The sequence below is a fragment of the Bombus vosnesenskii genome, unplaced genomic scaffold (genome assembly GCF_011952255.1).
Source record: "Bombus vosnesenskii isolate JDL3184/JDL3185 unplaced genomic scaffold, Bvos_JDL3184-5_v1.1 scf7180000016275, whole genome shotgun sequence".
Classification (NCBI taxonomy): Eukaryota; Metazoa; Arthropoda; class Insecta; order Hymenoptera; family Apidae; genus Bombus; species Bombus vosnesenskii.
In genome coordinates this window covers 519837-534779 of record NW_022884344.1, presented here as the reverse complement: position 1 = coordinate 534779, position 14943 = coordinate 519837, and the positions used below count along the sequence as shown (strand labels likewise).

Here is a 14943-nt window from a genome sequence, read left to right as displayed (position 1 = left end):
GTGCGTTAACGCACAACATTATTCCTTGATGGATTAAAAATTAGATGCATACACATTCGCTGCATTCCCAACATTTTCTCGAAAAAGAAATTATATTTTCAACAGACGTTATTTTTCATTTGTTATTTGAATTTTTAGATAAAATCACGATCGACAGTGATGATGGTTTATTTGTATATTGAAATTTCTAGATTAAAGTAGAACAGCAGAAAACTTCGCCGAGATTGAGGATCGTGGGAAGGATAAAATAATTTCCGGAACATGGGAGCACATGCACGAAGGACTCCAGTGCGATGGGAGGAGCCGGCCAAGCGTTCCTAATCGAAATCCGGGACGAGAAAGGACAATTATTGCTGCAGATTAATAATTTCACTATATAGACGAGCAGCGAGATCGACGAAAATGAGGCATCTGAGAAACTCTCCTGTCTTCTTTCCTTCGCTTTGTGTATCATAAAATCGATCTATTTTTTCGTCTTATTTCTACAACCGGGCACATGAAAAATTGCGCTAAACGTTATAAATCTTCGCTAGAAGGTTGTCAAAAAATAATTGTGTTTTCTCTGTAATTTGCTTTGTATCATGTAATATGTATGAAAATATACAGTCAGTGTAAGAAGTATTCGCACGGTACTTAACTTAAAGGAAAATATTGTAGAATATCGTCCATTAATAAAATTTTAACAAATAAAAAATGTGTATGTATCCTTACAGGACTGGAAAATAATTTGCATAAAAAAAGGGGTGGGAAATCTATATTGGAATGTTATATATATCTTTGTATGATCATATATATATGTTTGTGAAAATAATAAGAAATATCCAAAAATTGGCAAAATATATGCATAATAAATATTCGAACAGTTTAATAAACTAAAGAAGCTAAAAAGTCTTATATAATATATATTTTTACACTTAGTGGGGTTTCCTTTTAATGTTATTATTATTATTATTGTAGTATCTTATACTACAATTAGTTTATTTACAACAAATGGATTAGACAGATGTTGATTAAACACGAAACGATGGTTATTTAACGTGAACTAATTACAATAACGTATTATAATTAAGACAATTAGATAATTAATTTGCAACTCTCGTCACCACGGATACAATCCTCTCTCGACAACGCAATTCGCACTCTCTGGCTTCTCAATTCATACTGCTGTTGATTCGTTTATGCCCCTTAGCAACCCCTTTTCTTTTGTCTTAGCCCCACCACGCACATGCTCCGCAACCGCTTGTTTATAATTCAATCAACTAAAAAAAAAATTCTGAATTTATTACAAATTATTCTAAATTTTCTCGATTTTAGATCACTGTGAGTTCATAAGGTTTTGCATAAAACAGCCCGAGTGTCCCGCAAATTATTCTTATAAACGTGAACTTTTTATACTGTTTCGTTAGATTGTCTTAATTTTAATATACCAGAAATATGAAAGAAATTCAATCGAATATTTTAAAATGATAATTATCTTTGTCGTTGGCATTGTGGAGAAAGCTGTTTTCGTCACTGATAATGGTTGATTAATATTGTTCATTGGTTTCAAAAGATTTTATCAACGCGTTAAAAAAAGAATCGTGTTATCAGTTTTTTTTCTCTGATAGTCATTATTCTGATAAGCATTAACAATTTATAGTAAAAATAATTATTATAGATATTACCTTATTTTATACTCCTTCTGCTATATCAAAACAGCTACAATGCTATCTGTTTTAAAGACTAATAGTCTTTAATTCTTTCTCATCGTTCATTTAATAACAAAAAATATTGGCAATACAATGAAAAATGCGATAATATAATTTCAATTGGATTTTATTACATTTCATTGTATAGTTCCCGGAACGATCTTTCACCGATTATATCTGTGGCTGAATGCAGAAAACATCAATGTCAGTATTTCTGAAGTTGAGATATTAACACTTGAAATAGTTTCTGATACAAAAGTTTCCGCTGTTTCAAGTATCTTTTCTAACGCAAAAATAGAAAACCAAAGTCTATGCTATTTGAGTCTCGTATGTTAATTTAGGTATTTTCTGCAGAAAGTTTATTTCATGAAAAATTTTGACATTGTCATATACAAATGTCATTCAAGTCGTTCCTAGATAGAATTCTTAATTGTCATTCTTTATATATGTCGGGTTTACATTAGAATTAGGGTTAGGGGCGTGAAACAAATCTTCGTTTGGGTTACACGTTGTCGTTATGCAATAGAGAAGACATTGACTAGTGCAAATACGATTATTATAGAACCGGACAAGTAACCGTGGTAGTTAGGTACTCGAGAAACTAATGACAATGATCCTAGGTTCAATAACGAATCCGCGGTCGACGGGATGATAGATGAACGTACTCACAAAATCTAAGTCGGACGCGTAATGTTCACTGGTCGTAAAGGGTTACTCCTTTCATCAATGAGATCGCGAGCGAGAATGTCTTTCCCGTCCCGATGATGCCACAGAGGAAAACTATAACGGGGTGTGTCTAAGGATACGAGATCATCGGATTCGTCGAGAAAAGCCTTCGTTCAGAAAGTAAGGGAAATTGGCGTTGCTGCTAGTTGGTCAATCTCCATATCGGTGGTTAGAAAAAGATGCTAGCCGCCCTCGAGGGAAAGTTGCTAGTGGGAGACGCCGCTCGTTGAAAAATATGTCTCCCCTATCTTCCCGTAGTTGGGTCAAAGACTGTTTGTCTGTTTGAAGGACTTTAGTTAACTAAACCTTAAGATTTATAACGGGCCCTCGGGCTAGCCGAACATGTAATGCGGAGACGCATCGACATCTGGCAATTATCTTACTCGAAGAATAGGGTCTGCGTGTGGCGAGCCACGGAACAGAAACCGTTGGAATGTTTACTGTCGCGTGTCGCCACGAATATTTCTTTTAAGGAGAGCTATAGAATTACTCCATACCTTTGTTAGGCAAAGCGTTCATCCCGTGACCGCGGCTACGTTGGGCGACTGACTGTCGCCTCGAGCCCAAGCTCATTATCACGACTCTCGAACAATTACAATCGGGTTGAATAACTACAATAGTTTAATTACAGCTATAGTAGACTCTAGGTTACAATGTTGCGGGATTATCCAAAATTCCAAAGGCTCCGGTGTTCTTTCATCTCCGACATATAGAACATGCATCTGTTTAGATAGAACTCAATACCGGGTTTAATTCGTTTTTCCAAAAGTATGACATTGGCGCTTCTTGCGACAAGCCACAGATTCATTTTTTGGAAAAAACAGCCCCAGAAAAGACATGTGCAGTATTCTTTGCTATTTGCTTAAAGAAATTTAATAATTTTGACGTTCTTCGTATAATTCTAACCGAGCAAGAAAGTTCCAAATTCTTGCGTTACTCCGCCGCAGTTGCTCTTTCATTCCCGGAGTTTAAAATTCTTACTTTTCGTTTAACTTGAGCTTTTTTAAAGCAAATCGATAAATGTTAGATTGTCCGAAAAGTTTCTTTCATTGTATAAGCAAATAATAGAGACAGAATACTTGTTGTTTTATATTATTTTATTGAATTACGTATGATCCATTTGGTTTTATTGTTTGTTCTATCGGAACAATAAAAATGGACCATATATAATTCATTAAAATAATAAAACGTATATTACTAAGAAGCAAGAAAGACAGAAAAAATAGTGCAAAACGTACTGAGTAAATTGTTTGAGTGTAACGTGATTACGTTCCTTTCAAATAAAAGAAATATTCTGTATGTGTATATGTATTACAATTTAAGTAAAACTGCAATTTAGCACTTCTCGTAGAATTATAATCCCACAAAAAATTGTTATACTCTAACTTTATCCATTAAAGTTGAAGAAAGAATTTTACGTGGATATTTTACCACTTTATATTTCCTATTTCTACATTTTATGCGTATGTATACATGCGTTGCATATAAATAACATGTATGTCACGTTGCACACACACAGTGCACATACAACAACTACAAAAATGTATGTTATATCCATTACGATGAATTTTTCCTTGGATTTGTACAATAATATTTCAGATACAATAGCACGATACCCAAAACTTTATTTTAGGAGTTGATACAAACCACCGTTCCTAAAATCTAGTTTAAACAAGAGAATTTTTTTTTTTTATATTTATTTATTAAAATTACAATCAATTCTCGCGTTGAGAATGAACAAGAGAATGAACGAATTATAATACAAGATAAAGTGAAATATTGTAGTATCCTAGATTGCCTAAGAAATATCGAGTGAACTATAAACAATGTTGCGAGAAGGCCTAAGTGCCAACAGCCAGATGGGGTCCGGAAATTTCAATGGCCCAAGCGGCCCATCAATGTATCGTCGGTCCTTCAGTCGAATAGTGACGCGAAAGAAAAAGTATGCGACCATGATCGTGGACGATTACGGAACAAGTACGTGGTGGGGATATGAAAAAAAAAACAAAGGGATGCTTAAGGGAGAAAGACGAATTGCGAGGCAGTCGTCAACTGAGAGTCGAGTTGTCAGGAGTTGGTAGATTGTGAGTCGAGAGTTGAGTGCAGTGAAAGTTGTCGAGTTGTTACGAGTCATAAATTGTTATTTGTGAATAGATCCATCTATCGATATATTTATCATATAGGATAGAAATCATTGGAAATCCTAATTTCTAATATTTCTGAATAAATAATCCTGTAATAATAATAGGTTTATTTCGTAAAAACTTCTGGAGATATCATTTAACGTTACACAGAACAGTGGTGTTATCTTATATAATTTACAAATTCATCTACATAGCATGTAACTGAATTTACTTGTTCTACAGTTTCTATGGGAATTATAATTATCTCTAATTACATAATTTTTCTTGTGTCTGTATGAGTCACAGCATTTTTTATAATAATGCTTTACAACCGCACATATGGAGAATTTTATTTGCAAAAAAGTGTGGTATACGATATCTCCGGTGTGCTATACTTTTAAAAAATATTAATATCTGACATCATTTGGACATAACATATATGTGTGTGCATTTCATTGTCACATAGAATTATCAATAAATACGCAAGAGTCGATGACGAAGCTACGATATATATCTCTTATTGTCTCATATCATTCTATTGATAATTTTATGTCGTCATATATATATATATATGACCACATATCACCACCATATATATTTATATATATACGTAGTTATATTCAGAATCAAAAGAGGTTCATTCCTCGGCGTGACTTCCACAACGTTACACGGTGATTAGTGCGGAGGAGTAACTGGAAGATTTTTCTTTGTTTTTAGTAACTTTTGCATCCTATCATGAATTCCTTCGAAGAGAGATTTGCATATTCATTACATTTTGAAGGAGCTGAATCAGATGAAGACCGACTGAAAAAGTGCATCGATCAACTATTCCGAATCCCTCTAATAATTGAAGATACAAGATCCACAGATAACGCTGAAATGTATGGTGCTTTGGGTGAGTACGATAATAAACGAATATTATATCTCTTATATTCAGATTTCCAGATATTCAGATCTTCTCTTAGTTTTGTACATTAAACTTACTTTGGCATAAAATGTACTATGCGCATATAATATAGTGGTCTGTTTATTAAATTTGTCGGTATAGAATTGAACCAATCAGTGCAGGTGAGTTTTGCATTAAAAATTACTTATAAACCATCAGTAGGTGGAACAGCTTAGTCGTTATAATCACTAATTTAGTCTTTATAATTTACATATTATAAGTCATTATTAACAACACTAACTTACTATGACTAATTGGCATTTGTGTCCTTCTGTAAACGGAAGTATACACTCAGCTATATATCGTAAATTTATGATACTAGAGTACCAGGAAATATACACATATGTACAGATCGCATACGATCATAAACTTGGATCAAATTTCAATACCTGATTTGCAACTTTATCTTTAGAAATAGTAATGTTATTTAAAACACTGAAGCTTAACTTCTACGAATGAATTAAATATCTCGGCACGTAATACTCTTCATATTCGGACGAGATATCGTGCAATCGCAATGTCGTTCATGTTGACGTTTTAAACGACATATCTCGGATATCTTTTCGTTAGAAATTAAAATATCCAGCCCAAAGTCTCGGATAGAAGACAGTTGGTAAGACACAGTCCGCTTATGAATATGAAGACAACTAACAATCGCTATTCACACTGATAGATCTAACGCCGCTTCGTCTAACGCTGATCGAGACTTCCAGGAAAAAGCTATGTTCAGAAGAAACAGCGTTACACGAAGCAATGTTAAACGCATTAACAAATTTATATATACTTTGATGTGAACCTTCCATTTCTAACAGTTTATAATTAAATTTTAAAGTATTCGTTTGCTTCGATCAAATGAAATTTCGTTCATACGTATATGCAATTGCATGATCATTTACTTTGAAATTGGCGTAAGTCCATTTTCCGTTGAGACGTTAACAATATATTAAGCGATGTAGGTCCATTCACGAGCCTGAAAAAAATGTTGGTTCAATCGATTCTAAAAAAAAAAAAAGAAAAAAACTGTGTGGTTAATGTAAGAGCTAACCGCTAAGTGTAGCAGTATGAATAGCGAAAATCGTAAACTTGAAAACCTCCAAAATCTGTTATTCGGAGTGTTAAATAAATGAATGTGAAATGTCGAATGAAAACTGTAGTTATGAATTTCAATTAGAAATGGAATACTGCGCAACCGATGAGCGACGTTTGATTGTCATATTAAAACACATAGACGTGAGATATCTCGTCCGAGGCGTATCGCGATTAGTCGGAAGGAGCTGAAACGTCATATCGAAATAAAACCTTTTGCAACATCTATTCACGATCCATTACAAGTCAGTTAGTTAACAAAGTGGGAAAATTCATATTTCCGAACACGTTGAAGAAAAAATAATCGGGGAATGCAGGAATAATATTCTTGTTTCATTTTTTTGCAAATAGCAAGTAGAGCCAAATCGCGCGGGGATTATGAAGTGGCTGTCAACTTTTATACGAAAGCATTACAAGAGGTCTTCCCGTACTGCGAATTGTCTGCAATATTATACTCAAATCGTGCTAAGGCCTTAGGATGCCTTCAAATGTACGAAGAGAGTTTAATAGATATCGATAGGGCGATCGAAATTTCTCCCAATACCGAATTCACCAAGCATTTCAATGATACAAAAATGGATTTGAAAAAAAAAGCTTCTCGTCCGCATACGAAACAAAATAACAGAAATCACTTCGAGGATATACCATCGCTATCGCACAACGAAAACAAAGATATTCCTGGTATGAGCGATGCTGTTCGCTTGGTTCATAGTACAAAATATGGTGTAAATTTTGAAGCGACGAAACCCATCGGCTCTGGAGACGTCATTCTAATCGAGAAACCACAAGTAACGTCTGTACTTAACTCAACTGTCGCTCTTGCACGCGTGTGTCACTATTGCCTAAACCGGAGCAGGGCATTACTTCCATGTGAACGGTGCAATAGCGCGCTATATTGTTCGAAAGAATGCCGTGCAAAAGCATACGAAGAATACCATCGATTTCAATGCAACTCTAAAAACTTTCCAGATGATGTTCAATTTGTAATAATCTTGCTTATGAAGATTACAGAAAACGGTGAAAAACTTGCAGAAGCCATTAAATATTGCGAGAAGCTCGATACTATGAGCGCAGGTAATGATAATTTATTAATTCGTAATTCTCTATTCCGCCATCATCGATATAAACATAAATGTGAATTGAAGTTACTAGCTTGTGCAGAGAAAGAACATACTCTTCGACGTTAATTCTTTTTTTCTTTCTGTACTACTGTCTTGTATTTAAAGCTTCGTGCCAAATTTTGACAATTTCTCTTTTACTCGCAAGTGTATTTTATATATCCGCGATAGAGGCTCGACTTTATTAATAAATTGCGAATGTTCCAGCATTTACACAGAAATTAAACATACGTAATACAAAAAATGTACAGTATATTCCAAATAGAATTACCGATTGTAATATTTTAAGGGTGAAATAGACGTCGATTCAGTTTCTGTTTCCTTCGTTGTATTCGTAAGAGTGCGAACTTGCACGAACATCCATAATCCATCAATGAGGAAGAAATTTTGTATCGTCTCGTAACTTCGTCGTTAACAACATCGTTTCAATTTTTAATAGATTCGATGAAAGAATTTCGTACGATACGTGATAATTTGGGAGACAATTTGAAATCCGTCCTCAATTTAAGTATATCGATGAAGGAGAATGACAAGAAAAATGCAAGAAATATATTGATATCAGCCCATACTGCTTCATTCCTACGAAATCAGACCAATTATATGCGGGGACACAACGATGTCTTAAGTGTCGCTAAATTATTATTCCGATTATTCTACATCTTCCATGCACACATCTTTCTGGTGAGTATCAATCAATTTTTAACTGCATTTCTTTCAAACCGCTGCTGTATAAAATACATGTTACAGTATGTAAGAAGTCGCTGATTGAATAAGTTTTCATGTAATAGCTACTAATCATATATTTTCCAGGAGGATATATCGGTTGACAAAGATAATGTAAGTGGAGTTTACAATCTGTATTCCTTGCTTAGCTTGTTTCCTCACTCTTGTTGTGCGAATACAGTGTATTCGATACATAAAAATGGTGTGATAGCTGTACGTGCAGCTAAAGACATGAAACCAGGTGAACAGGTAATAAATTTCGTCTTTTCGTTGCTATTAACTTGTGAAATAAAGATTTGTCTAATGAAGTGTTTTGCAGATAACTTTTAATTTTCTACGTACAAGTCGGTCCGTAACTTTCATAACCGAATTTATATCACGACAAATAGTCCTACAAGAAGAGAAACGTATTTTATGCAATTGCATGGCTTGTGAATATCATTATGATTTTAAACCTGAGTTTGGTGGGAAATTAAAAATACCGAAAGAATTAGAAAGACGCCTACGCAAAAAGCGATTCGATATGGACAGCTTGTGGGAATTACTCAAAATAATTAACAACGAGAAAAGCCGACCGTGTTTAGAAGCGGAACTCTTGAAAGCTGCCCTTCCAGATATCTATTTGGGAAAGCGGGAGACTGTAAGTATTTCGAAGTTTATTCACACAGCTTTACCTGCAAATCTAAATTTTGCTTGCATTGTATTCGATTGAGTTTGAAATATTTTATCTCAATTTAATACGCATACATACAGTCAGTCGCGAAAGCCTGCACAAATAGCTTATCGAATTTTGCGTATTTAACTTACCAAAGAAATTAAACGCGCATTTTGTCACAAAATTATCTATTGATTATTGATTACGTAGGAAATTGGCAAAAACTATTTACAAGACACTATTCTTAACTTGTAGAGTTACTTGTATCGTTAACTTAATCCTAAAGCAAACTATTACCTATTATGAAAGATGAAGAATTGTTATAGACAGTGTTCACCCTGTATATATGCCTATTAAATGAATAATATCATTTCATCAAAGTTGTTAATCTTCAGTTTTTACGTAGTTTGTATCTTATTCCTTCTTTTTCTGCTATCGTTTAAATACAAATTAATTTATATTTATTTTGACGATTCAACTGTTTTTCAGCTACTGGACGTCCTATACCGATTAATTGGACTTTCGTAAACGAGTCTTGTTTCTGATTATGATACGAGGATTCGAGCAGAATGCATAACAACCTTAATCTTTCGTATTTCTAATGTTCTCTTAATGTTATAATATTAAATTTTTACTTCGTATTTTTAGTGGCACACAAAAATTTTCATTTCCACTCTTTTATGCGGTGTTTATCTTTGCTTGTTTATTATCTCTATATTTATCCGTATTGTTTGCTTACAGTATTTTATAATTATATTATATTTTATTATAATTAGATACGTTATAATATTTCCTATCCATACAATTAGTTTTAACAAAACAACATTAATATACGTATATAATGTTAACTACATGTTAACTTGTAACGTTATTTTTAATATAGTCTAATAAAAAATATTAATATTGATAACTTCATATATGCAACTTCGTGTTATATTAATTTTTCTCCCTCTATACATTCTTACGATATAACAGAGTTAACCACTTAACACACACATTTACAAGTATTCTAACTATTCGTATTTTATGTTTCACAATGGTCAAATATAAAATATATATTCATTTCTTCGTGATTCGCCTAACTCGATTAAATTCCCTTCAAATTTAAGGTATATTTATAAATACAAGCAAATTCTATGCGGTCGATATGAAAATGGATATCGCGTCAATTATTCTTTTGAACATGTAAAGCCTCGTGATATTGCAATATCTTTGTAACAACAAAATTCTTTCAATATAAGCAACTAAATTACGTGCACGATTCACGGTTTGTGCTTCGTAAAATATCAATGCGCAATTATAAAACAAGAGGCCGAACAAATGCTTCGGTATATTTCTACTCATCTAAGTCGGGTATCGATACAAATTCACTGCCGTCCTACTTGCAATGCAATTAGGCCAAGGATGAAACCTAACGGCCTGAGTTAACGAAGCTTCGCAACGTACAACGATCTGAACTCTCCGAGATCTGCCTTTATAGTTGCAAACTAAGATAAATGCGAAATCTTCGATAAATCGGTAAAGTAAATAAATTAACGGACTAAGTCATTAAGTATCCATTGTTAAATCCTTGCAAATGTTACATATGCATACACTTGTAAGCCTACATATACCTAGATCACATGTGCATGTCTAATAGGAAAGTCAATCAGAGAGTAAGTCAAATATAAACCGGGCTTTGTAACTTTATATTTCAGTAAGATGTTTCAAAAAGAACAGTTCGGTTATTTTTTCTATGTATTTGCCTCTCTACATTTCCGCCACGGGATTGCTAATTTTTTCATCCCAGTTTCGTAGAAAGTGCAGGGCTGGGTCAAGAGCCAATTACGCACGAATTGCTCTACTTCTTCGTGGCTGTTGAAACGTTGTCCTCCTAACGCCTCTTTAAGTGGCTATGATTTTACGGAACTTTAATTCCTTCCGAACGATGGAAACCACACTTGCACGACTAATATTAATCTTCCAGCGAATTTCGTCGATCGTTGTGCATCGATCGTGCTCGATCGGTTGCCCAGCAGCTTCGACGTTTGCCGATGTTACGCTCGTCTCGGAGCGTCGCGGATGCGATGCGTTTTGAACGTATCGACGTTCATTGGAAAACGGTTTACGTCTCGCGAACACTTGGCTTCTTCATAACGTGCCATTCCTAAAATCGTAGTCGCAATCTATGCAAAATTCTAGTGAATTTTCTGCAGCCAACCTTTAGAAACTTAATAATTATGCATCGTGCGACGGAAGACGGTACTGCCTTCCCGCTCATTGAGTTGTATACCGAGGAAATGGTAAATAGAGCACCACGTGGGGTGGAACGTCTTTAAGACACGCCTATTTGAACTCCTACGCAGTTCCATCTGAATAAGTGACACAGTGCAGACATGTCGCGCGCAGTCCGGTTGATATCTGACTGGCCCTGGTACATACGCTCGTTTGTTGCGATATCCACGTAAAATTTGATCGATGTCGATTAAAATTCGTAGTCTTTGGGTTGCTGATACAAAAGACACAGTTGTACGTTCTATTGGTGGAGTTCTACAAGTGAACTTTACATATTCATCACGCGACGACAGAATCACCACGGAACTGTACCAATTTAAAACATTTAAGCTTGTTTTCCCTAAAATCGTGATCCTGGAGTTACGTCATTGTTTTAGCAAATGAGCGATACGTACATACTCTCGTTCATAAATGTTAGAACTATTAATTTCAGGCGAGACAATAAAAATTGATCTGGATAATAGGGCGACTAATCGATCACAAAAATTTGGGAAAGTCATTGGCAAAAGTTATAGAAAAATATAATAAGTTTGGGATCTCATACCCCTCGCGATCTTATGATTCGGACCACCCTTAAAAATGTATTGAGATTCGAGATAAGGAATAAGGTAAAAGGTTCTTTCGCTTCACAGCCAAATAATGAGACGGTTTACGCAAGAATTATTTCACCTTCGAATGAACTAACGTATAATTATTTTAAAACAATTTGCGGCTATATAGGGTTATACATGTTCAAATATAATCACGGACTGATTTAAGTAGCTCATTTAAAAAGCCATCTAATTTCACTAGTGAAATATGAATTTATAGAATGCATGAAACCTTAGAATAACATATACAATACACAATTTCAGGTGGATTATTATACGTGTTGGTTTATTAAAGAGACGAGTGATAAAATTGTAATAGTCGGTGTATATCACTTTGACTGCCACGCCAAAATCACACGTTTCGCTCAGGACGCCATAGGAGTATTTTTATTATTCAAAGCATATAATGGCAAAATAATAATAAATCGATGGTGTAAGACAACATTCTTCCCCAATGGACCGTTTATCTTATTGGTGATCACGGGTGACCATCGTGGCGTCTTGGTAACAGTTGATAGCGACATATTATAACGAGGCTTCGTTTATTCCAACAAACCATTGGCATTCGTTACTTCGTCGTAAGCAAAACGTCCAGAATATATTGTTGAAACGTGTAGAAGATATTAGTAAACGGTATTTGCTCGTTCTATATGTAATAGTAAGGTATGTTCACACTTCTAACTTCAATTGTACGATTATAAAGCAACATTTACGATTATTTTCTAAGCTGTGTTTATAATAATATTCGTAGATTACCCCTGAAAGATATGGATGCAAACACAGTGCACAGTTAGATGCAAGATTTGTTCTCATTTTTTTTATCGATGTTCTAATAAAAATGTTTAATTGTTCAATGGGGCACTTTTTATTTCAAAGTATCTTCTATTTATCGGTTATATTCAAAATGCCCTAACTGTCAATTTTCATACAATTTTTACAATTGTAAGGAGCTCAAGCGCTCCGGTGACCACTGTGGCGTCATAGGAAAAACCGTGGCCGGTCATATATGATCAACGTGGCAGTCAAAGTGTTACAATCGCTTTAAATACAAAATACAGAGGTAGTTTATGCCGCTGGTAATCGTCGCTGGCTCAATGCTACTGTTCAACTCTACGCTCGCTATTCGACTGTATGACTCAGTATAATGATCGTCCTGGAGAGCACATTCGTCTGTTTGTATCGATCGACGGTATTGTAAAAAGTTTGAATATAACTCCGGTTGACGATTACAAACAACAGCGATGATATTTTGTCCGGAGTTCGTTTACCTTTAAACGTAGCAAACCAAAACAACGTTGGCACTCCAAGGCACAATAACGTGAGTCTCTCTCGATTGGAATTTTCCATTGACTCATGTGCCGCTACAAATGGAATATTTAACAATACAAATGCCAAAGTTAAAGGAAACAGAGTTGGAGAAAAAATATTGAATTCTATCACTTATAAAATTCTTATTACATTATAGAACATGTGGATTCTCCCCTGCCCGTACTTCCATCGACATAGCCACAAAAGCTTTAGCAAGACTCTAATGATTTTTCATGTGAGTCTCATTTTCTTTAATACAGTGTAGAGCTCCTTTATTCGAGCAGCCATTATCCAAATACCCTAATATCCGGACATTCTATTATCCGACCGCTCTATTACCCGAACGTAATATTTCCCATGCCTTTTTCGTTTCAGACATGTTCGTATTTTATTAACCTTCACGTAAAATGTATCCCTTGCTTCATGCGATTCAGTGAATTCTGATTGTAAGAATTTAGTACGAAAGTGATAACTATCGGAAGGAAATACGACACGATTCAAACACTCGAATGCGGTGCGAGTGCAACAGAATTAGTAAAAATACACGGCGCTGCAAGAGTCGCAAACACGGACATTAAAACACAAAAACGTGATACATGAAAATTATGCGAAGCACGTAGATTCCATGGCAACGGTAGGAAAGCTACAAATATATTGATTGTGTAAATGATTTTACACAAATGGGAACAGCAAACGAAAGTGATAATGACACGATGGCTTCTCATGCCGAAGTATTCGTGGAATTTGAAAAGGAGCTGGGATGGTTCGAAATACAAAATAAATCTAATTCAATATAGTTACTTGTGTTGAAAGAATTACGTGGTCTAACAGCCAAAGAGAGCGAAATACATACATTAAAAACAAAACTAGCAGTAGTTTGTTCGTTTCAGCTTACTAGCCCAGAAATTCGACTTGGTTACATAGGTTACGATATATACATTATGTTTATAATTCGTTGCCGAACCTGCCTTACGTAATTATTTATTTCCTTGCTTTCTATTCTGAAATTGCCTTTGGTTTGTTATAAAACACTTTTCTTTTTTAAAACTAACTGAAACTATTTCATTGGTTGCTATTTACACTTCACATTTTGTACAGCCCCCTTGGTTCGTCTCTCCTCCGTCTCTCTCTCCCTTTTCCCCCTTTCCTATATTGCTAGCCATTCGACTACTTCCGCCCTTTCTTCCTCCGATAGTATTTGTCCCATGCTCAGGCTTGTCCTATCAATTTCTTTCCACTTCCAGTGTTCAAATGTCCCTTCACTGCTTTTACGAAATAAGCTCCTTTCCTCTTTAGTCGTTCAACATTTACGTGCATTTTCCAAGCTGCGCACCCTGCTCTTGCCAATTACCTTCTGCCCCATCCCTTCTCCTCTCCCCTTGTTTAAAGAAATCACCATTAATTTCTTTAATTTACTTAATCTTAATGCGTATTTGAATAAACGAAATTTCATATGAGAAAAATGATTCATGGTTCCATTAACCGAATAGTTTCTTTATCCCGGATAAGGAAGGTTGTACTGCATATGAAATGATACGGTGAAAGGAAAGTTGGAAGAGTAAAACGGAAGAAACGCTGTAATTTTACTAAACTGATATACAGGGTGGTTGGTAACTGGTAGTACAAGCGGAAAGGGGGTGATTCTACGCGAAAAAAGAAGTCGAAAATATAGAATAAAAATTTAAAAATTTTAAAAATTAAAAAAG

The 14943-nt window shown here is 34.9% G+C and overlaps 3 protein-coding genes across 6 annotated transcripts in view; 2 read left to right on the top strand and 1 right to left on the bottom strand.

Moving 5' to 3' along the window:
• LOC117242677 (tetraspanin-5) overlaps positions 1–14943 on the bottom strand; it is a 123134-nt gene that overhangs the window by 89157 nt on the left and 19034 nt on the right. The window lies entirely within an intron of this gene.
• Positions 5186–9893, top strand: LOC117242664 (histone-lysine N-methyltransferase SMYD3-like). The gene is made up of 6 exons (XM_033509529.1): positions 5186–5432; positions 6921–7643; positions 8127–8368; positions 8498–8659; positions 8730–9050; positions 9555–9893. Exons 1-6 carry the CDS (start codon positions 5273–5275, stop codon positions 9591–9593), a joined length of 1647 nt encoding a protein of 548 aa, XP_033365420.1. The 5' UTR covers positions 5186–5272; the 3' UTR covers positions 9594–9893.
• LOC117242687 lies at positions 11549–12681 on the top strand. The gene is made up of 2 exons (XM_033509581.1): positions 11549–11947; positions 12194–12681. Exons 1-2 carry the CDS (start codon positions 11897–11899, stop codon positions 12458–12460), a joined length of 318 nt encoding a protein of 105 aa, XP_033365472.1. The 5' UTR covers positions 11549–11896; the 3' UTR covers positions 12461–12681.

Coding starts and splice junctions, on each gene's coding strand:
- LOC117242664 (XM_033509529.1), top strand. CDS start 5,273: ATGAATTCCTTCGAAGAGAGATTTGCATATTCATTACATTTTGAAGGA. Junction 8,369..8,497: donor TCCATGCACACATCTTTCTG/GTGAGTATCAAT, acceptor TATATTTTCCAG/GAGGATATATCGGTTGACAA. Junction 9,051..9,554: donor ATTTGGGAAAGCGGGAGACT/GTAAGTATTTCG, acceptor ACTGTTTTTCAG/CTACTGGACGTCCTATACCG.
- LOC117242687 (XM_033509581.1), top strand. CDS start 11,897: ATGATTCGGACCACCCTTAAAAATGTATTGAGATTCGAGATAAGGAAT. Junction 11,948..12,193: donor GATTCGAGATAAGGAATAAG/GTAAAAGGTTCT, acceptor ACACAATTTCAG/GTGGATTATTATACGTGTTG.